Here is a 22,824-nt window from a genome sequence, read left to right on the forward strand (position 1 = left end):
AATGGACTGTGTCGCGATTGACCTGTCTAAAGCATTTGATAGGGTGGATCATGGGAGACTGCTGGCAAAAGTAAGTGCAATTGGACTAGACAAAAGAGTGACTGAATGGGTTGCTATATTTCTAGAAAATAGATCTCAGAGAATTAGAGTAGGTGAAGCTTTATCTGACCCTGTAATATTTAAGAGGGGAATTCCTCAAGGCAGTACTATCGGACCTTTATGTTTTCTCATATATATAAATGATATGAGTAAAGGAGTGGAATCGGAGGTAAGGCTTTTTGCAGAAGATGTTATTCTCTATAGAGTAATAAATAAGTTACAAGATTGTGAGCAACTGCAGCGTGACCTCGAAAATGTTGTGAGATGGACAGCAGGCAATGGTATGTTGATAAACGGGGTTAATAGTCAGGTTGAGAGTTTCACAAATAGGAAAAGTCCTCTCAGTTTTAATTACTGCGTTGATGGGGTGAAAGTTCCTTTTTGGGATCATTGTAAGTATCTAGGTGTTAATATAAGGAAAGATCTTCATTGGGGTAATCACATAAATGGGATTGTAAATAAAGGGTACAGATCTCTGCACATGGTTATGAGGGTGTTTAGGGGTTGTAGTAAGGATGTAAAGGAGAGTGCATATAAGTCTCTGGTAAGACCCCAACTAGAGTATGGTTCCAGTGTATGGGACCCTCACCAGGATTACCTGATTCAAGAACTGGAAAAAATCCAAAGAAAAGCAGCTCGATTTGTTCTGGGTGATTTCCGACAAAAGAGTAGTGTTACAAAAATGTTGCAATGTTTGGGTTGGGAGGAATTGAGAGACAGAAGAAGAGCTGCTTGACTAAGTGGTATGTTCCGAGCTGTCAGCTGAGAGATGGCATGGAATGACATTAGTGAACGAATAAGTTTGACTGGCATTTATAAAAGTAGGAAAGATCACAATATGAAGATAAAGTTGGAATTCAAGAGGACAAATTGGGGCAAATATTCATTTATAGGAAGGGGAGTTAGGGATTGGAATAACTTACCAAGGGAGACATTCAATAAATTTCCAATTTCTTTGAAATCATTTAGGAAAAGGCTAGAAAAACATCAGATAGGGAATCTGCCACCTGGGCGACTGCCCTAAATGCAGATGAGTATTGATTGATGATTGATTGATAAAAGCAAAAACCTTCTGACTCATAGATTGATCACTGTATCTCCAAAATTCCTCAATGCAGGAACTTAAATTTTGCATGATTTTTGTTCTGATGTGTTAGGTACTCGCTAAGAAAAGGTTTGAAAAATTTCTGCTCCTACGGGGATCAAATGGGGGCTCAAGTCATCATCTTAATTCCCCATTTCCAGCTTCCCAGGTTGGGTTGTGAATCAAGGACCTCCATCGTTGCCTGTCTCTCCACCACCCTTCTCCTTTTTTAAGTACATCTTCTGGTTTTCCTCCCCTGTTCTCTATGCACTCCCACACTGAATCTGTCCATCTCTTTCAGGGTCTTCCTTGTGGTCTCTTTCCTGTTAACTTCTCTGAAAAAAACTTGTTTTGGCACTCTCTCTTCTCCCATTCTCATCATATGCCCATACCACTTTAGCTTTGTTGTTTCTATCCTGTCTTGAAGTTTCAAGATTCCTGTCCTTTTCCTTATCTCTTCATTTCTGATTCTATCCTTTCTGGTCTTGCCCTCAATACCTCTTAGGAATTTCATCTCCACTGCCTGTATTCTCCTCTCTTTTTGTTGTAGTCCATGATCCAGCTTCATAGATTAGTATGGGTTCATAATAGGTTGAATATATTACTTTCTTACATTTCTTTGGGACATCTTGGTTCCAAAAATACTCCTTACACTCTGGTAGAAGCTGTTTGCTTGTTGTATTCTTTTCCCAATTTCCTTGGTTGTCTTTCCATCTTCCGTGATCACACTTCCCATGTACTCGAAACTTTTAACCACTTCTAGAATTTCACCATTCAGTTTTATCTTTCCTCTTCTTTCCTTCCTTCCTTCCTTCCTTCCTTCCTTCCTTCCTTTCCCTTGTCATCACTATTGTTTTACTTTTGTCTGTGCTTACTATCATCCCAATTTTTTTTAATCTCTTGATTCCATACATCTCTTTGTTTTTGCACTTCCGTTCCATCCTCATCCCATATCACTATATCATCTGTAAACAACATGGCTTTTGTTGTCTGTCTTCCCAATCTCTGTTTAATGTTCTTATGAATTTCATCAATGACTGTGATGAATAGTATGGGGGATAGTACACTTCCCTGTTGAAGACCAGTTTCAACTTTAAACCATTTTGTTTTCCTATACTAGTCTTCACATGACTAATACAATTTTTGTACATACCTTTTATCATTTGCACTTCCACTCTGTTAACTTGTATTTTCCTTAATGTGTCTCATACCAACTGTCTGGGCACACTTTATAAGCTTTCTCAATGCCAATAAATGTCGTCACTATATCTTTTCCAAACTCCCATCTTTTCCCCATCATGTCTTAATGTTAAGATCAGGTCAAACGTTGATCCGTCTTTCCTAAAACCACACTGTTCTTCTTCCATTTCTCCTTCTAGCTTCCTCCCTATACTCTCTCAAATATCTTAGCTACATGGTCAATAAGGGTGATCCCTCTGTAGTTATTACATTTCTTTTTATCACCTTTTTTTATATCGGGATAATTAAACTCTTTCCCCGCTCTTCTGGGATCTCCTTCTTCCTCCAGATTATTTTAAATAATCTATACAGCCACTGTGGCACTATTGGTCCTGCTGCTTTTATCATTTCCATAGTTACCTCATCCACTCCTGCTGCTTTACGGCTCTTAATTTTTTGTATGACTTCCTCTATTTCTTACATCGATATTCCTTTCCTTGTTCTTCTTCTTTCCCTGTTATTTCTTCCTGGTACTTCTCATCTACCAGTTCACTATATTTAATATTTAGCAATTCTGAGAATTATTCTTCCCATCTTTTTAGTATGCCATCTCTTTGTGTCAATATCTGCTCTGTTTCAGTTTTTACAAATTTTGCATCTTCCCTATTTCTTAAACTATTCTTCACTAAACTATACAAAACCTGAAAACCAAATTATTTATTCCTCTAAAACTGTTTGCTGTATAAAATTGAAATTTCACAAAATGGTTGTTCTTTTATGCCCTAGGTGTCATGTAAGGTAAGGTTAGAAAAAATACCATCCCTCAGAGGGTTACATAAGGGTTAATTCCAAAAGCAAACAAAAAATTCATTCCTCCAAAACTATTTTATATTCGACCTTGAAATTTTATATCATGGTTGCTCATTTCTGTCCTAAAATTTTTACTGAGCAAGTTGGCCGTGTGAGCTTGCATTCAGGAGATGGTGGGTTCAAACCCCACTGTCGGCAGCCCTGAAGATGTCTTTGCGTGGTTTACCATTTTCACATCGAGCAAATGCTGGGATTGTAACTTAATTAAGGCCACAGTCACTTCCTTCCCACTCCTAGCCTTTTACTATCACATCATCGCCATAATACCTATGTGTGTCAGTGCAATGTACAGCAATTTTTTTTTTTAATAAAAGAAAAACTAGTCCTAAAATGAATTTAAGATTTTTTTAGTATTCCACTCCCAACAGGATTAAATGGGGGTTAGCTCCAAAAACAAAACTACTCATTACTCCTAAGCTGTTTTACGTTCACACTTGAAATTCCTCATGGTGGTTGCTTTCCTCTGTCTTAACAAAAATATTCCTGTCTCTGAAACCATTTGATGTACAAAGTTAGAACTTCACTAAAATTCAATCCTCAGCATGTTAAGAACGAAAAACAGAAATATTAATTTCTTCAAAATATTGGATTGCAACCCTTAGGAAGTATGTAGGAATATCGATCGGTGCACATCTAGAATACTGCTAAACCGAGCGAGTTGGCCGTGCGGTTAGGGGCGTGCAGCTGTGAGCTTGCACACGGGAAATAGTGGGTTTGAGCCCCACTATCGGCAGCCCTGAAGATGGTTTCCACGATTTTCCATTTTCAAACCAGGAAAATGCTGGGACTGTACCTTAATTAAGGCCATGGCCACTTCCTTCCCACGCCTTGCCCTTTCCTATTCCATCATTGCCACAAGACCTATCCGTGTAGGTGTGGTGAATAGTCAATTAAAAAAATACTACAAGGAAAGAAACAAAATAAACTGGGAAGGAAAAATCAGGTAAAAAATTGAGTCATATAGAGAGAGATAGGAACAAGAAAATAAACATATAAAGTGTTCATCCTATTATGGTGGTATACTCCATACATTTAAACAATCCTCAAGGGGGAGGGGTCTCTGTGAATACCTAGGTATAATTTTGATTGTGTAATGATTAAGAGAGGGGGTCCCTCAAGACAGTATTATTGGACTTCTGTGTTTTCTTATATGTATATACAAATGATATGAGTAAAGAACTCTGATTGCATCATCAGTTATTATTGAAAAGCTACTCCTACGCATGTTATGCCTCACTGAATCTTGACACTGCATTGCTCTATCCAAGATTTGATCTCTGGGTTGTTCAACCACTCTTATACTAAAACAAACAGAAACGTTTCTACTTCTTCTCCAGGCTTTGCAAATTACAATGACTCTTCATGTTACCATGCACCTTGAACTTATCTGGCAAACCTTTCACTGATTTGATTAAAAATAGAAAAGAGAGAAAAGAAACAGTAAATTTTGCTTTATGCAACACTAAAGAATGGGCAACTGTTGCCATCATGGCTTCACCAAGCATCCCCCTGTGGGTGGGGGCGGTAGAATAACACCCACGGTATCCCCTGCCTGTCGTAAGAGGCGACTGAAAGGGGCCCCAGGGGCTCTGAACTTTGGAGCGTGGGTTGGCTACCACGGGGCCCTCAGCTGAGTCCTGGCATTGCTTCCACTTACTTGTGTCAGGCTCCTCACTTTCATCTATCCTATCCGACCTCCCTTGGTCAAGTCTTGTTCTCTTCCGACCCCGACGCTATTAGGTTTGCGAGGGCTAGGGAGTCTTTCATTTTCACGCCCTTCGTGGCCCTTGTCTTCCTTTGGCCGATATCTTAATTTTTCGAAGTATCGGACCCCTTCCATTTTTCCGTCTGATTAGTGTTATATAGAGGATGGTTGCCTAGTTGTACTTCCTCTTAAAACAATAATCACCACCAACCACCTGGCCCTTGTCTTCCTTGGGCCGACATCTTCATTTTTCGATGTGTCGGACCCCTTCCATATTTTCCCTCTGATTAGTGTTATATAGAGGATGGTTGCCTAGTTGTACTTCCTCTTAAAACAATAATCACCACCACCACTTCACCAAGCAGTATCAGAGAGATAGTAAGTCATTTGTTATTTAATCAAGTAATGTTCAAGAGTACTAACAATGGAGACTGTTGTTGTTGACATGCCAATGTTATCACTGCCTGATAAATGATAACAAAATAATAATAATAAACTTCCTGATAGGTGAAACAAAAGTTGAAAACTACAAAAGCGTTTGGAATTGATAAGATTTCTGGGGATATACTAAAGACAATGGGTTGGGATATAGTACCATATCTGAAGTACTTGTTTGATTATTGTTTGCATGAAGGAGCTATACCAAATGAATGGAGAGTTGCTATAGTAACCCCTATATACAAAGGAAAGGTTGATAAACATAAAGCTGAAAATTATAGGCCAGACAGTTTGACATGCATTGCTTATAAGCTTTGGGAAAGCATTCTTTCTGATTATAATAAGACATCTTTGCAAAATTAATAACTGGTTCAATAGAAGGAAGTTTGGGTTTAGGAAACTTTATTCCATTAAAGGTCAACTTGTAGGATTCCAGCAAGATATAGCAGATATCTGTATCGCGATTAACTTGTCTAAGGTGGATCAAGGGAGACTACTAACAAAAATGAGTGCAATTAGACTAGACAAAAGAGTGACTGAATGGGTGGCTATATTTCTAGAAAATAGATCTCAGAGAATTAGACTAGGTGAAGCTTTATCTGACGCTGTAATAATTAAGAGTAGAATTCCTCAAGGCAGTATTTTTGGACCCTTATGTTTTCTCATATATATAAACTAGCTGTTACCCACGGCTTCGCTTGCAAGGATTTGGTAAGTTGATAAAAATTCATTGTTTCGCGGTACTGCACTAAGATATTATCTGTAAATCCCTAAAGTATAAAAACTCACTGAAAAATTGCATTTCATTTACCCCAGAACCTCTTTGTAAACCACGTTTGTGGCATTGGCTTTTGGGGCTAAGATGACCAGGCTACTGGCAGAGCTAAATCTGGAACATGCAACATGGAACTCTATGTGAGAAACAGTCCTCTGTTAAGTCAAAAAAAGAAAGAAGGGTTTCTTTATATCTACAGGAGATTCCAAATACCGATTTTCACAGCTGTAACACCTTAGTTTTTGAGATATAAGTATCCTCATAAAGGTAATTCAACTCCTTCTTCATTTATTTTTGATCTCCAGCTTGAGTTGATTTTCTGAAAAACAAAAAGTATGTGTTTCTTTATTTTTAAAGGGGATTACAAGTACCAATTTTCACATCTGTAACCTTTATAAGTTTATGAGATATACTGTAGATATACTCATTTTAAAAACTGCCCCACTCCTTGGCTGAGTGGTCAGCGTTGAGGCCTTCGGTTCACAGGGTTCTGGGTTCGATTCCGGGCTGGGTCGAGGATTTTAACCGTGTGTGATTAATTCATCTGGCTCGGAGACAGGTTGTTTGTGTTTGTCCCAACACTCTCCTCTTAATATTCACTCAACACACCACATTACCAAATACAACAGGAACACGCAATAGTAATTACATCCCTACACACAGGGTTGGCGTCAGAAAGGGCATCCAGCTGTAAAACAGGGTCAAATCCACATGTGCGACACAGTTCGCACCCGCGACCCCACAGGTGTGGAAAAGTAGTAGAAGAAGAAGATACTCATTTTTAAAAATTCACCTGCTTTTTTTTATTATTAAGTGGATTTTCCAAACAAGTATGTTCATTTATTTTTAAAAGAGATTCCAACTACTAGTTTTAATGTCTGTAACACCTTCAGTTTCTGAGATATATGTATCCTCGTGTAAAGAATTCAGCTCCTTCCTCACTTCTTTTCACCCGCCCCCCCCCCCCCCCCATCACCCCTTAAGTGGATTTCCTGAAAACAAAAATTTGTGTTCTTTTATTTTTAAAGGAGATTCCATATACCAATGTTCATGTCAGTAACATGTTAGGTTTTTAAGATATATTGTAGATAATCTCGCTGCTGTAAGAATACTCCAGCTGATGTTGTCATGGTTACGACAGTTCGTTTCTTTATCCGATTCCTAGAGCAGGGGTAGTGTGGTGCCAATGTCTCCATAACAGTTGGTTTTAGGGTCTTAAAACATGGTTTTTAGGGACGTAGGGCTTACCGAGTTTTGTTCTTTGCGTCAAGGGGCTTAAATTGAGCTTTGTCTCGTCCTTGTACCACAAATTTAATATTTCGCCTATATTAGCCTAGTATTTTTATATCTTGCCCCGCCCTCTGTTGAATTGTTTTGAAAATAAAATACAGCCCATGTCCCTCAGAGATAATGAATATTTACACTAGTAAAATAATTTTTAGAATCGGTTCAGTAGTTCCTGAGATTAGCTATTTCGTACAAACAAACTTTACCTCTTGATATCCCTTTCAGACCTGAAAGAAAACTGGAGGCGTGCATTTTTGTTTGTATGGCAAAAACTGACTAAAATGCTCCTCAATACACATATTGATAGTTTACTTTACAAAATAAAAGCTAACATCCGAAAAAAAGGACCCACACAATTGTGCGTATCAAAATTCAAAACCTCGTTGTATCACATACGATGATGTATCTTCAAAATTTACGTTCACTAACCAATGTACACACTTCATTGAATATATTCCAGTATTCAGTAAAGCTTCTAGAGTAATATAAACGCAATAAATAAATACTTACTTTTGGCACTACTGCTTCTCGCCATCTCGCCGATCAACTGTGCTTTTTAAACTCTTCTTCCTTCGCCCTGGCGGTCAAGCGCATACTAAAAACAATTGAAATAGACGCCACGTATCCCGCACAATCACTGCAGTCCGGTCTAGCGCCGAAAAAACATCAAATACGGTCAGGGATAAGCAAAATACGAACCCGCACAATTGTGCGTACTCGGACTGAAAGGGTTAAATTAGTAGAGATGATATGAGTAAAGAAGTGGAATCAGAGGTAAGGCTTTTTGTGGGTGATGTTATTCTGTATAGAGTAACAAATAAGTTACAAGGTTGTGAGCAAATGCAAAATGACCTCAATAATGTTGTGAGATGGACAGTGGGCAATGGTATGATGATAAACGGGGTTAAAAGTCAGGTTGTGAGTTTCACAAATAGGAAAAGTCCCCTCAGTTTTAATTACTGCATTGATGCGATGAAAGATCTTCATTGGGGTAATCACATAAATTGTAAGTAAAAGGTACAGATCTCTGCACATGGTTATGAGGGTATTAGAGGTTGTAATAAGGATGTAATGGAGAAGGCATATAAGTTTCTGGAAAGCCCCCAACTAGGGTATGGTTCCAGTGTATGGAACCCTCACCAGGATTACTTGATTCATGAACTGAAAAAATTCAAAGAAAAGCAGCTTGATTTGTTCTGGGTTATTTTTGACAAAAGAGCCACGTTACAAAAATGCTGTAAAGTTTTAGGCTGGGAAGACTTGGGAAAAAGGAAACGAGCTACTTGACTAAGTGGTATGTTACATTTAAAAAAATACTTAGTTGTGAATATGTGGTATGTTCCAAGCTGTCAGTGGAGAGATGGCGTGCAGTGACATTAGTAGACGAATAAGTTTGAGTGGTGTCTTCAAAAGTAGGAAAATCACAATACTGTATGAAGATAAAGTTGGAATTCAAGAGGACAAATTGTGGCAAATATTCATTTACAGCAAGGGGAGCTGTCTAATCACCTAACAATGTCATTAACACATTATAGTAAGATGTAATAAGTGTTCTGTAGATGTTATCTTTCTTTGGCCTTTGACTGCAATACATTCTTATTAAAATGCACCTGCTCACACAGTTCTCCAGACTTAAATGTTTTTTGGCCAAGTACCACACCCTCCCTGTTTGCTCCCTTGCAGGGTAAACATAGAATCACAACATTCAAACTCGGAGCTGATGGTTGAGATCTCCACTGGTAAGTAGGGATCTCATATTTTTGAACAAATTTTTGGCTTGCCTGGATAAACTTTCATTCTTGAGATCACAATGCTCTGTCACTACAGTCCCAAGATATTTAAGGATGACACTTGCTGAATGATTGTGCTGTTGATGTGCTGGGAGGCCTGTATAGGTGTTTTCAAATATACAGTCAGCTCAATATTGCCCAAAAAAAAAACCACACACACACACATTATCATTATAGACCGTTGAGCATGCATCTGGGAGATAGTGGGTTTGAATCCCACTGTCGGCAGCCCTGAAGATGGTTTTCCGTGGTTTCCCATTTTCACACCAGGCAAATGCTGGGGCTGAATCTCAATTACGGCCACAGCCGCTTCCTTCCCATTCCTAGGCCTTTCCTGTCCCATCGTCGCCATAAGACCTGTCTGTGTCGGAGTGACATTAAAAAAAAAAAAGTCTGCAAGCCTCTGTGCATTTACTAAACATCACCACAATCCTCTATTTGCAACTAGTGCTGTGGCCTCATTTAGTTCTGTACCTCTTATCTTTAAATCATTAGAAACTGAGTCTAACCATCATCGTCTTGGTCTCCCTCTACTTCTCTTACCCTCCATAACAGAATCTATTATTCTCCTAGGTAACCCATCCTCCTCCATTAGCCTCACATGACCGCACAACCGAAGCCGGTTTATCCGTACAGCTTAATCCATCAAGTTCATTCCTAACTTAGCCTTTACCTCCCCATTCTGAGTACCCTCCTGCCATTGTTCCCACCTGTTCATATCAGTAATCATTCTCGCTACTTTCATGTCTGTTACTTCTAACTTATGAATAAGATATCCTGAGTCCACCCAGCTTTCGCTCCCATAAAGCAAAGTTAGCCTGAAAACAGATCGATGTGAATATAGTTTCGTCCGGGAGCTCACTTCCTTCTTACAGAATACTGTTGATTGCAACTGCGAGCTCATTGCATTAGCTTTACTACACCTTGATTCAATCTCACTTATTATATTACCATCCTGGGAGAACACACAACATAAATACTAAAAATTATTTACCTATTCCAGCTTTGTATCACCAATCTGACATTCAATTCTGTTGAATTTCTTACCTACTGACATCAAAAGGCTAATTTTCATACCATACTCAAGTTCCAAGATATTAGACTGCAGCCTTTTGGCACAATCTGCCATTAAGACCAAGTCATCAGCGTAGGCCAGACTGCTTATTACATTTCCACCCAACTGAATCCCTCCCTGCCACTTTATACCTTTCAGCAGGTGATCCATGTAAACTACGAACAACAAAGGTGAAAGATTGCAGCCTTGTCTAACTCCTGTAAGTACCCTGAACCAAGAACTCATTCTACCATCAATTCTCACTGCAGCCCAATTGTCAACATAAATACCTTTGATTGATTTTAATAATCTATCCTTAATTCCATAGTCCCCCAGTATGGTGAACATCTTCTCCCTTGGTACCCTGTCACATGCTTTCTCTAGATCTACGAAACATAAACACAACTGTCTATTCCTCTCATAACATTTTTCAGTTACCTGGCACATACTGAAAATCTGGTCCTGACAGCTCATCTGCGGTCTGAAACCATGCTGGTTTTCATCCAACTTCCTCTCAACCACTGACCCCTTCCAAGATGCCAGTAAATACTCTGCCTGGTACATACTAATCAGTGAGATACCTCGATAGTTGTTGCAATCCTCCTGTTTCCTTGCTTGTAGATAGGTGCAATTCACTGCTTTTGTCCAATCTGAAGGTACCTTACTAACACTCCATGCTGATCTTACGAACAGATCAAATGCTGCATTGATCCTTATGATGTTATTAATACAAGTAATAATTTCTTCAACAGAGATGTATAAATTCCTGACAGTCCAGAAAATTTCTGGACCATCTGTAGCTCCTTTGCTTCATCATGTTTACAGTGATATCTCCATTCTTTATGGAATCAAGGCCCTTTCCTTTTCACCAAGGTCAGGATCTTGTGGGATATGTTTTGTGACCAGAGTGCTCCATTTTGAGCGTGGTATTATATCTGTGGTCTCATTTATCTGTAGTGGACTATCTCAAACTGACGTCCTCTAGTGAGCTACTGTTTTCTTCCAAACTAATAGTCCTAGAGAATCAAAGGTCTTTCTCTTCCTTATCTCTATACTGTCAATTGGTTCAGAACTTCCTAACATACCTTGCTCAGTCATGGGTCTTTATGATAAAGATGTTGACATTCCTACTATTCATGCATAAATAACCTTGATAAGATATACACAGTACTGTATATAACTACTAAATAAAACTACTCCAACCCATTTTAATATATGTATATTCTGAAAAAATTCAAAAAATGCTATAGAATGAACATACTCTTATTCAAAATAATCACCATGTGCAGCAACACAGAGGTGAAGACATTGAGGCCACTCCTCAATAGCCGCATGAATCATGTCCAATGGAATTTTTCTGACAGCTGACGTGATTGATTTTTTACATCTCAATGTTGCAGTGCTGTTTTTGATATGCTATTGCCTCAAGCTTCTACCACAGAGAATAATCCAATGGATTGAGGTCCGGACTTCCACTAGGCCAGTCAACAACATAGATGAACCGTGGAACTTTGGTTGCCAATCACTGCTGCATCATTTTTGCTTTGTGTGCAGGAGCACTATCCTGCTGAAAAATCTTTGATTTCCCTTCAATCAGCTTCAAATTGATACGTGGTATCACCTTTTCCAACATTGTCTGGTAGACAGCTGCTGAAGTCTTTACTCCACCTTTGCAAAAATGCACCTCCGATGCTCCCCACCAGGAAACCGCCCACCGTACCATGACAGAAGCAGGGTGATGTCTGTGCAGCACACATGGAACTTTCTCTCTTGCTTCCTTGGAGGACTGTGCGTACACATGATTGTTTTGCTTGTTAAACAACTCTTCCACACTGAATATATTTTTTTTTTTTCATCTGTGAATAGGATGTCATGATATTGGCTCTCCCCATAAGTCATTAACAAAACCTGGGATCAAACCCAACTTATATCCTTTAATTTTTCAGTTAGTAAAAAAGCTGTGTGTAGCTTTCTTATGTGCTAACTCATAAATCATCCTTAAAAATATGTGACATAGTTTGTGAAGAATATTCATTTCATGAGACAAAATTGTTTGTGCAAAGGATGGCATCGAATCCTTGCACGAACAGCATTCACAACTTCTTTTCTGAGTACACATCTAGGACGGCCCGATCTCACACGATCAGCATTTGCACCCATTTGTTTAACCTCTTAACATGAAAGCCCAAGTATACTCGAGGTTTTATATATTTATATAAAATAAAATCCCGAGTATACTCGGGAATGTCGCTCATTGATCGGTACCTAATTTAAAACAAAATTTTAATATTCCACCTTCTCAATACTAAAAAAAATCATTTGATGTTTTTTGTAAAACATTACAATGATATTAATAGGTACTAGTTTCGGTGGACGTTTTCGCGGCTTTCCCGTATTTGTTGCTATCTACGGTAAGTGTACTTTGTCTGTTAGGTGAAAATGGAGAGTGAAGAAGAGTTTGACTTTGAGTTTAGTGAGTCTGATAGTTCTGAAGAAGTTTCTGAAGACAGTTCAGAAGAAGAAAGTGGTAGTTCTAGTTCATCTGATTGTGATATTGCAAGTGCCAGACAGTGGTGTGAAATTGATACTTCTCGAACACTACCACCTGCCCCACCATGTTTTCCTTTCAAGGCTAATCCTAAAATACATTTCCAGCCGTGTTGTGAGGATGTTTAGTGCTGTGTTATTTATTTTAGAACCCGTAAAATGTATCACGAGTATACTCGGGATTTTAAAACAGGAACTTTTCGGTGGCTTATATTTCATTGTTAAGTTCGAAAAATGTATTTTCATTGTTACCACTGTCATTAGTTTTCAATAAATAGCCCATTTTAACAATAAAAAATTAGGTAAAAAAAGATCACAATCTTGTAAATAATTGGTATGTTAAGAGGTTAAACCTGCTATTGTCCAAACCTCAAATCTTTCATCAATACCGAGAGGTTTCAGCATAGAAAAAATTTCTTTAACTCGCTTTCTGCAATGAAATAACGCCAATACAGCGTTACAATTCTCGTACACTCCCCACTCCATCTTCCACTGCTGCCTGCCGTTGGCACACTGCAAGCCGGTTACTGGCAGAGTCGTGAATGTGACCCTGTAGACAACCACATACAGCATTGCCATGCTTCTTCATTCACAATTACCACGCTACAGTGTGTTTAGATTTTACTGACAGAACTTTTGGCAGTACTATGTATATATACAAATATGGACAATAATTTTTGAGAGAATATGTAATATTATTTTTTTCTTATATTTTATTTTCTTGTTTGTGGTCTTGTTCTTCAGTGGGCGCTGTGCAGTTAACTTGAATCTTGATCTTCTGGCAAAGGAAGGGTTTAATACTGAGAATCCACTGCCCGATAGACATGTCCACACAGTCACAGTTCCTGGAACAGCAGCTGCTTGGTGTGATACTGTACAGTACTTTGGATCACAGAAGGTAATAATGATATGTATAGTATCATTTCCATAAAGTATGGTAAGCTCATGTAGTGGTTAGAAACTACCTTCAAGGAGAAAGTTCGAGCCTGAAAACAAATATGTTGCTTTTCTCAACTTCAGATTTTATGTGAGATTGCTATATCACCCACCAGTCAGCTGCCTCTGTGGATCAGTGATAGAGGGTCAGACCCCAGATCCCAAGATAGTCAGATGTTTGAAGGGCAGAAGAAAGTCCGTTTGACACTCCATGTAGTACAATGTCGGCATCTAAAATATCTCTGGTGACACATTTGGTGTTTACCTGACAAAATTAATTAAATCTTGCTGCCTCTGTCTGCCATCTAGTAGGCCTACAGTAAATTGGAATGTCAAAAGTGATGATCAAACAGCCAGATGGCGTCAAATTAAAATTTCTGCACACGGTAGCTGAGGCAATAATAATAATAATATAAACAATTACAGAGGGATTTCCTTACTATTAGTCATCTACAAAATTTTCTCCAAAGCCCTACTGAATAGATTACAAAATCAAACCGATCACCTCATTGGAGAATATCAAGCAGAGTTTCAAAAAGAAAGATCATGCCCAGAACAAATCTTAAACCTAAAAACTATTTTACAAATTTGTAAAACAAAACAAACAATAATTACCTTTTTTGACTTCAAGAAAGCTTATGATTCAATAGATTGACAGACTCGAAAGCTTATGATTCAATAGACTGACAGACTCTATTCAACATACTTGAGGAATTTCAAGTTGGCAGAAAAACAAGGGAATTGATCAAGCAAATTCTAACAGGCACAACAGCGAAAGTTAAATTTTTAGGAGAAATTTCAGAGCCATTCAAAATTACAAACAGGGGTCAGATAAGGCGATGGATTATTACCACTACTATTCAATCTAGTTTTGGAAAAAGTGGTTCGAGAATGGAAAAATGGAACTAAAAGTTTCAATATCAGTAGACTTCTCAAAAACAAAATTACTTTGATTGCCTCACCTTTGCAGATGACTTGGCAATCCTCTCCAATAACAAACAAGAAGCACTCCAGTCCATAGAAAAACTTCATGAAATAGTGGCAAGAACAGGTCTGCAAATTTCATATGAAAAGACAAAGTACATGTAAGGTACAAAATCAGGATTTAACAACCATCCTCTAATCACTAGATATGGGAACATCTCCCAAGTAGATAAATACAAATACCTAGACAAAATTATACAACCAAACGGGATAAATCAGCAAGCAAACAAAGAAAGAATTACAAAATTATAAAAAAGTATACAAAATTGTCTGGAGCAGATACAACAAAAATGTATATCCCAAAATGCAAAATTACGACATTATAACACAGTTGTCAAACCAGAAGTCCTTTATGCATCAGAAACTCTGATAATTGGTGGCAGATCACAAATAAAAAACATCAAAAAACAAGAGACAAAAATTATCAGGAAAATTCTAGGACTTAAATGCAAAAATGATATTTGGATGAAAAGGATATCACAGGAAATCTATCAAGTAACAGACACCATTAGAAAAATAAAATTAAAATTCTATGGTCACCTGATCAGGATGGATAACAATAGGCTAACGAAGAAAATACTAAATCTTGCAGAACCTCTAACAAATCACAACAACTGGCTTGCAGAAATAAACAAATATCTTCAGGAAATTGGTATAAATGAAGAAATCTTGCACGACAGAAAAAAATTCAGAAATCTCATAAACAAACGCAGATTTGCTGGTCAACCTAAAAGATAAGCTACAGGATGGACAGAAGCACAGTGAAAGGATGAAGAGATTTTGGGAAGACAAGAAAAAACGTTGTGCTAAATAAGTTCACATACGCTCCTTAGTTGAGCATAACAAATCAAAAAAATTATTATTATCATCATCATCATCCAATTTAAAAATCAGATCAAACAATATTATTTTGGACAATCATTGCTTTTGGATTGGTATTTGTAGATATATGATCATATATCAACTCCTTTAGTAAGTGAATACCAAGCTTCAGAATCTGCTTGCTTGATGTATTTGCCCAAGTCTGTATTTCTCAACCTTTCTTGTTCCAGGGAACCCTAGAAATATTTAATTAAACCTTGGGGAAGCCTGGCTGCCTAGGGTAACCTAGGGTAAAGTAGAGAACAGTGTTGTACCGGGCGAGTTGGCCATGCGGTTAAGGGTGCGCAGCTGTGAGCTTGCATCCGGGAGATAGTGGGTTTGAACCCCACTGTCAGCAGCCCTGAAGATGGTTTTCCATGGTTTTCCATTTTTACACCAGGCAAATGCTGGGGCTGTACCTTAATTCAAGCCACGGCCGCTTCCTTCCCTGCTGGTTATGTTTGTTAAGGCACCAAGTCTGTATGGCGTGATACTGTGGTTAGCCTGTTTGAGTCCCATAGGTCGAAAATAATTTTACCAGCAGAATATTGGCCAGCAGGATAGGGGTAGGAGAGGTGGTGGTATACAATTTCTAATCACTAGATTGTGAGCAATAATCCTGGATTCAATTTGAAACCTCTCTGCAGTTTTCATATGGAGGGCATATGATGATGTTGATGATGATGATGATGATCATTTATCCATAGGATGGAGATGTTAAGCCTTGAGCAGACCCCTTGGTGCTGTGTGCTAGGCTATGTGCTGGCACTATGTTTTAACCTCTCCCTTCCTACTGTCATGTATCATGTTATTCATTTCATCTCATTAAGCCCTCTGAAGAGGTTGACCATGAAGGGTATCTGGTCGTAAAAACTCGTTACAAAAATTCATCTCACTTCATATCTGATCACATAGAGAAACGGGACAAGGGTTGGACACACAGTTAATTAGAATGCACATTTTCCTTCAGTTCCGTCTTAATGAAAGCTGGTTGGCAATAGTGTGTTTGGATTCCACCAGTGTTTGATGGTGGTGGTGTTTATTGTTTTAAGAGGAAGTACAACTAGGCAACCATCCTCTATGTAACACTAATCAGAGAAATAAATGGAAGGAATCCGACATTTCAAAAAATGAAGGTATCGGCAAAATAAAGCCAAGGGCCACGAAGGGCATGAAAATTACAAACTCCCTAGGCCTTGAGTGCTCTAATACCGTTGTGGTCAGAAAAGAAGAAGAGTTGACCAAGGGAGGTCAGATAGGAAAGATGAAAGTGGGTATCAAGTAAGGGGAAGCAATGCCAGGACTCAGTGGAGGGCTCTGTGGTCGCCAGCCCACACCCCCAGGTTGAGAGCCCCTGGGGCCCCTTTCAGTCGCCTCTTACGACAGGCAAGGGACACTGTGGGTGTTGTTCTGCTGCCCCCACCCACAGGGAGACCATCAATGTTTGGTTGAACTTTTTTGCTCTGTACTTTACATCTCTTCAGTATGTACTATATGTACTGAACACAGCCTATTAGGTTGAAAGTTTATTTCGAGGAGAATATGTTGCAGCATTGAACGGTACAGTAATGTAATTAATCCAAGAGTTGAAGCACGTTCATCATCCTCCTTCTTCTCCCACTATCCAGCTGCTTCTGGGTCGTGGCAGTTGTGGCATTTCTCCACCTTCCATTCCTGGATTCTTCTTCTTCTTCTTTATTGAAGCATGATGTGTTTGAGTCATCAGTCCATAGAGTGGATTGTTGCAGGTCTCCATGCCACTCTTCTTCATCATCTGCTAAACTAGTAGGCATATAGACCTGCACTATTTTAGTGGGCATTGGTTTGTTGTCTATCTTGACAACAATAATCCTTTCACTATGCTGGTCGTAGTAGCTTAGCCACTGCCCTATTTTCTTATTCATTATTAAACCAACTCCTGCATTTCCCCTGTTTGATTTTGTGTTGATAATTCTGTAGTCGCATGACCAAAAATCCTGCTCTTCTTGCCAACGTATTTCACTTATACCAACTACATCTAACTTTAGTCTATCCATCTCCCGTTTCAGATCCTCTAACCTACTACAATGATTCAAACTTCCACGCTCCGACTCGCAGAATGTCAGTATCCATCTTCCTGATGATTGCCTCCTCTCGTGTAGTCCCCACCCGCAGATCCGAATGGGGGACTATTTTACCTCCGGAATATTTTACCTGGGAGGAAGCCATCATCAGTACATCATTCATTTAGAGAGAACTGCATGTCCTTGGGAGTTAGTTACGGCTGTAGTTTCCCGTTGCTTTCAGCCGTGTAGCAGTATCAACAGAGCTAAGTCATATTTAATATTATTACAAGGCCATATCAGTCAGTTGTCCAGACTGCCACCCTTGCAACTTCTGAAAGGCTGCTACCCCCTTTCGATGAACCATTTGTTAGTCTGGTCTCTCGGAAGATACCCATCCAATATAGTTGGACCTGATGCTTGGCTATCTGCTTCATTGGGACACGCAAGCCTCCCCACTGTGACAAGGTCACTTGGTTCACAGGGTATTATATTAGGTTAAAAAAGGAAAAGCCTTATTTAGAATGATAGATCAGTAGCTATTTTCACATTATATAATTTTATTTATTATGATACTTTGACAAAGAAGGCCAAGAGTGCAGGGAGCTGGTGGAAGGTAACAATTCTGGCACAGCAGCGAGAATGAGGGTGGGGCCAGTGGTGAGTACAGAAACAGCTCCGAGAATTGTTAAGTCTTGCTCTAAGGAAGGTCCTTAGAAGATGCTGGAAACTGGCTGTGCAAGTGATAACTGTGAGGATCTTCCATTGGCTTATATAAAGAGTGTAGCTGAGTGAATGAGATTCAGTCACAAGACAGTCAACGAGTCAACCAAATTGATTTGGAAATGTGAGACAGTCTGGACTACGTGCTACATGCGAGATGAGACCTCAGCCTGAGTTGTGCTGTGGTGTGAGCTGGTCTGGAGTCAATACTTCACTGTGAGAGGTCTTGTTGGAGGGCAGGAGTGCTGTGTGAGTGGCCAAATTTGTGAGTACAGACTGTGAGAAGTGTAAAACTTGAATGCAAGTGAATTTGTAGTAGTGATGTAATAAATAATCAATAGTAAAACAAGCTACCTCTTTTAGTTGTCATTTTAGTTTAAGGACCTGGACAACTCTCCATAACACATTATTCATTAAGCTTCATTAATCTGTACAAATTTTTTTATGATAGCTAATAACAGATCCTCAGTACAATAGTGACTCGTATTTAGTGGTGGAACATTCATCATGTAATACAGCATTACTATAAAAATTAATTTGATTTCAAACAACTGTATTTTCCAAATGACTAAATGTAAGATATGATTGATATGTGAAAAGAACCATAAATTCACCAAGTTTGTATTGTGAAAAACCAGTCAGCAGCACAATTGTAGTGCCATGCATTATGGCAACAAAGCAGGAAAAGAGTTTTTATGTGTTGGAATGTGCGAGAAGTGAATCTGCTATTAGCGTGCACAAAGAGAACCACCATGCAAACAGAGAATTGTGCAGTGCTATTGGCAGTTGGCAGCACTGGAGGGATTAAGAGAGAGTTTTGTGTGAAGTCCACAAAATTTGACGGTATGCACAAACAGTGAACTTCAATTTCCGCAGCAGATGGTGCGGAAGATTTTGCGGTGGTGGATATATTTCAAACCTTACCATCTGCAGCTCATGCAATGATTAAACCATAAAATTATGGCCTGCGATTGGAATGTTTCGTCGGAATGCAAGAAGCATTGGAGGATGAAGAATTTGCCAGGAATGTCGTCTTTGGTGAAAAGCAACTGTCCATTCATTGGGACGTAATAATTATCACAATGTGACTGTGTAGGGCTCTGAAAACTCTCATGCAATTGTGGTGCCCTAACAAGATTCTCTGTGCACTGTCACAGACAAAACTGTATGGGTTGTTTTTCTCCTGTGAGAAAATTGTGACTGGTCCTTCTTACCTGAACATGTTTCATTTGCGGTTGTTTCCCCAGCTGGATGATGATTCTGGGAATTACATCTTCCAATAAGATGGGGCACACCTCCTATTGAAATTGTTCGCTACTACCTATAAGACAAACTCCTGCATCCCATCATTGGGCATGCTGGTAAGGATGCTGTGATGATCATTGAGGTGTAAGTGCTATAAAACGTAGAGACATATGCTGTGTGACGAAAGGGACACACACTGTATATTTGTAGTGTGTGAAGAAAACTTGGTAAGTTAAGAGTTCTTTTCCTGTATCGCCTGTACCGGAGGTACACCAACTCCATACATTCAAACTAAGCACCTTTTAGAAGGCCATCTATAAAATGAACAGTGAAACCTGTCAATTTAGGTGCTCCCTCTGGTGGGAAGATGAACAATTAATTTTCTAGGAAATTTGTAATTTTGAGGTTTTTACTGAAGTGTTGTAAAAAAAATTTTGTGTTCTTAGGTTATTAGCACTGCTATTCCTTCCTTCTTCTTATTCTAAATGTTCAACCAATCAGGAATTTTTGATATTTATTTGATTATCGAATGGGAATCGTGGGTTTTGGCCCAGAGAATTCTGGAACCTTCCTCTCTGCTCTAAAAGCTGGGACCTTCTGGGCCATGTTGTTTTTCGATCGCTTCAATCCAGCAGTAGAGTGTGTTCATAGACGAGGCAGGAGACATGCCTCACCCATCTCCGGAAGGCCCTCCAGCTCAAGGTAATGGCAGACATCTTTTAATCATGTAATAGTCTCAGAAGGCTAATTCGAGGAGAAGGTTTCAAAATTCTTTTTTAATGTAATCTTGTAATGTAAATTTTCAATCTGGTTTAAGACCTTAATATAACTTAGGGAATAAAGAGTGGGTACCCTCTTTTATTCCCCTTCAACTTGGTATTGAGGTGACTATGGTTTGGTAGACCTTAAAATTTTTCGTTTGTAATGTAAATCTTTCTCTTCATCTAGTCATCTCTGTAGTATAGGCTTAGACTCTGTAACTTAGGGCCATCAACCCACATAGCGTTTTAGGTATTTTCAAGTGAATTTCAAAAGAGTGGAAGTCTTCGCCTCCTAACATTTTGATTTTCGGCCAATAACTTGAACCTTTTCTTTTTTACAACGGCCATGTAGAATAGGCACTTATTGCTTCTGTTGATGTTTAACTATTAAAATGTAACTTAGGCTGTTGAGCGAATAAGACAGTAGAAACTGGTTGTTGTTAACCTAATGTAAAAGTTGAATTGTGCCTTTGAAAGGCTGGAATCTTGTAAATATTGGAGAGGGGTCTCCTAGAGATTGTGTGGAGCAAAGACGCTCTTTCTAATGTTGTAAATTTTGGAGACCCGTCTCCTTTCTTGTAATTAATTGGAGCAATAGTGTTCTTGGGAAGGGTGTAACATTTGAGCTATCTAACTCAATTCTTATTGTACTTGATTATTTATCCAAGTTTAAATTCTGAAAAGAACCAAAAACAAAATCCAAGGAAAAAAATAAATGTTCAAATTTTAGGGTTTTAAGTTAAAATTTGATCTTTTCTCTATCCACCCATTCATGCCCACACCTTCTTACACCTCTGTAAACCATGGTATCCCCATAAGAGATCCTATTTATATGTTTAATACTTTGGAAACTACAGTGTTTTGAAATCAAATAATTCCTTTGCATAACCCCTGTATCATCATGTAAGGATCAGCTAGTGGAACTAAGCCTTTGTTTGTGAATTCAGTAATGCTATAATATGCTCCTCTTCTTTATTTCTTCCCAGATAACTCTGCAGCAGATCCTGGCTCCAGCTATAAACTTAGCAGAGAATGGTTGGCCAGTCACGCCTGTGTCTGCATACTTGTGGAGAAATGGAGAGGAACTTTTGAAGTCTCATCGTTACGGGAGTGCTTTGTTAAAGGATGGAAGAGCACCTCGTGTGGCTGAAATAATGACACTACCTGACATGGCTAAATCCCTCAAGGTATATTTCAAAAGTTATTCACAAATCACTTCCTGTTATTTTAAATTTCCAAAATAATATTTATTACTGTTTAATTAGTGTCCTTAAGATTTGGTTTAAGGTGTAATTTCAAAGTTCTGAAAGGAGGAATCGAAGCTTAAAAATATTTTAGCCTGCTAAACTCACTCAGAAATATATTTCAGCTGTAATTAAATAATCCCTGACTCTTATTAGACTTAAATCTTTGAGTAGAGAGAATTTTTTTTTCAGTTGTGACTGGACTCTATCTAAACTCTCTACCAAACGAGTGGTTGTGTGGTTTGGGTCATGTAGCTGTCAGCTTGCATTTAGGAACTAGTGGGTTCAAACCCCACTGCTGGCAGCCATGAAGATGGTTTTCCATGGTTTCCCATTTTCACACCAGGCTAATGCTGGAACTGTACCTTAATTAAGGACACGGTCGCTCCCTTCCTGATTCTAGCCCTTTCCTGCCCATCACTGCCATAAAACATATCTGTGACAGAGCGACATAAAGCAAATTGAAAAAAAATCACTCTGAGTTTTTTTACATCAAATAAGAAAGTATATCACATCTACCAAAATATTAGTATTATAAAAGTAAATAGCATCATATTTTAAATCTGACTGAATTGAAGGGAGGGTATAATATTATTTTATACAATGTTGAAAATGAATAAAATTATACAAAAAATAAACAAGTCCTACCCTGCTCTGTCTCAAGACCAGCTATTTTCTAAAGAAAACTAGCCGAGATAACATTACACAAACAGTTTATCTGAAACTCTCATCAGTCTCACGTGCTAAGTGTCATATGAGATGTTGTATGTGCACATTTGATGTCAGAACAGTGTTAAGTGAAGTTCTGATAGATGTCAGAATAGGCTGGAATTAAGTTCCTGTGTGTAGCTAAGAAATGCCAGAACACTTGGAAGTAACTTCAAAGTCAGAAAAGTTTACGTCGGAATCGGTTTGACGCAAAGTTCAAAATGTATGTGCAACCAGTACTAAAGCAGGCCTGGGCATTATCTGATGTATGTATACATCCATAGCACTATAAAGGATAAAGTGGGAATTTTGAGGCTAATGGGGACTTAAGTGTGATGTTAGTAAGTGCAAACATATTTAGCTCATTGAGTTCACTATTTACTTGTCTCAACCTCCTCTCTCTCCTTTTTCCTGTACAATGTCCCTCTTTAATCCTTGTTTGACAGTATCATGTTGTGAAATTAAATAGATCTATCACTGTTATCATCCACC

At 38.6% G+C, this 22,824-nt stretch overlaps 1 protein-coding gene across 1 annotated transcript in view; it reads left to right on the plus strand.

Moving 5' to 3' along the window:
* LOC136877138 (glutathione hydrolase-like YwrD proenzyme) overlaps positions 1 to 22,824 on the plus strand; it is a 70,144-nt gene that overhangs the window by 11,955 nt on the left and 35,365 nt on the right. The window contains exons 3-4 of the mRNA XM_067150950.2: positions 13,573 to 13,726; positions 21,367 to 21,567. Coding sequence (XP_067007051.2) covers positions 13,573 to 13,726; positions 21,367 to 21,567 — 355 coding nt within the window. The remainder of the gene's footprint in view (positions 1 to 13,572; positions 13,727 to 21,366; positions 21,568 to 22,824) is intronic.

This window comes from Anabrus simplex, chromosome 7, assembly GCF_040414725.1.
Source record: "Anabrus simplex isolate iqAnaSimp1 chromosome 7, ASM4041472v1, whole genome shotgun sequence".
Classification (NCBI taxonomy): Eukaryota; Metazoa; Arthropoda; class Insecta; order Orthoptera; family Tettigoniidae; genus Anabrus; species Anabrus simplex.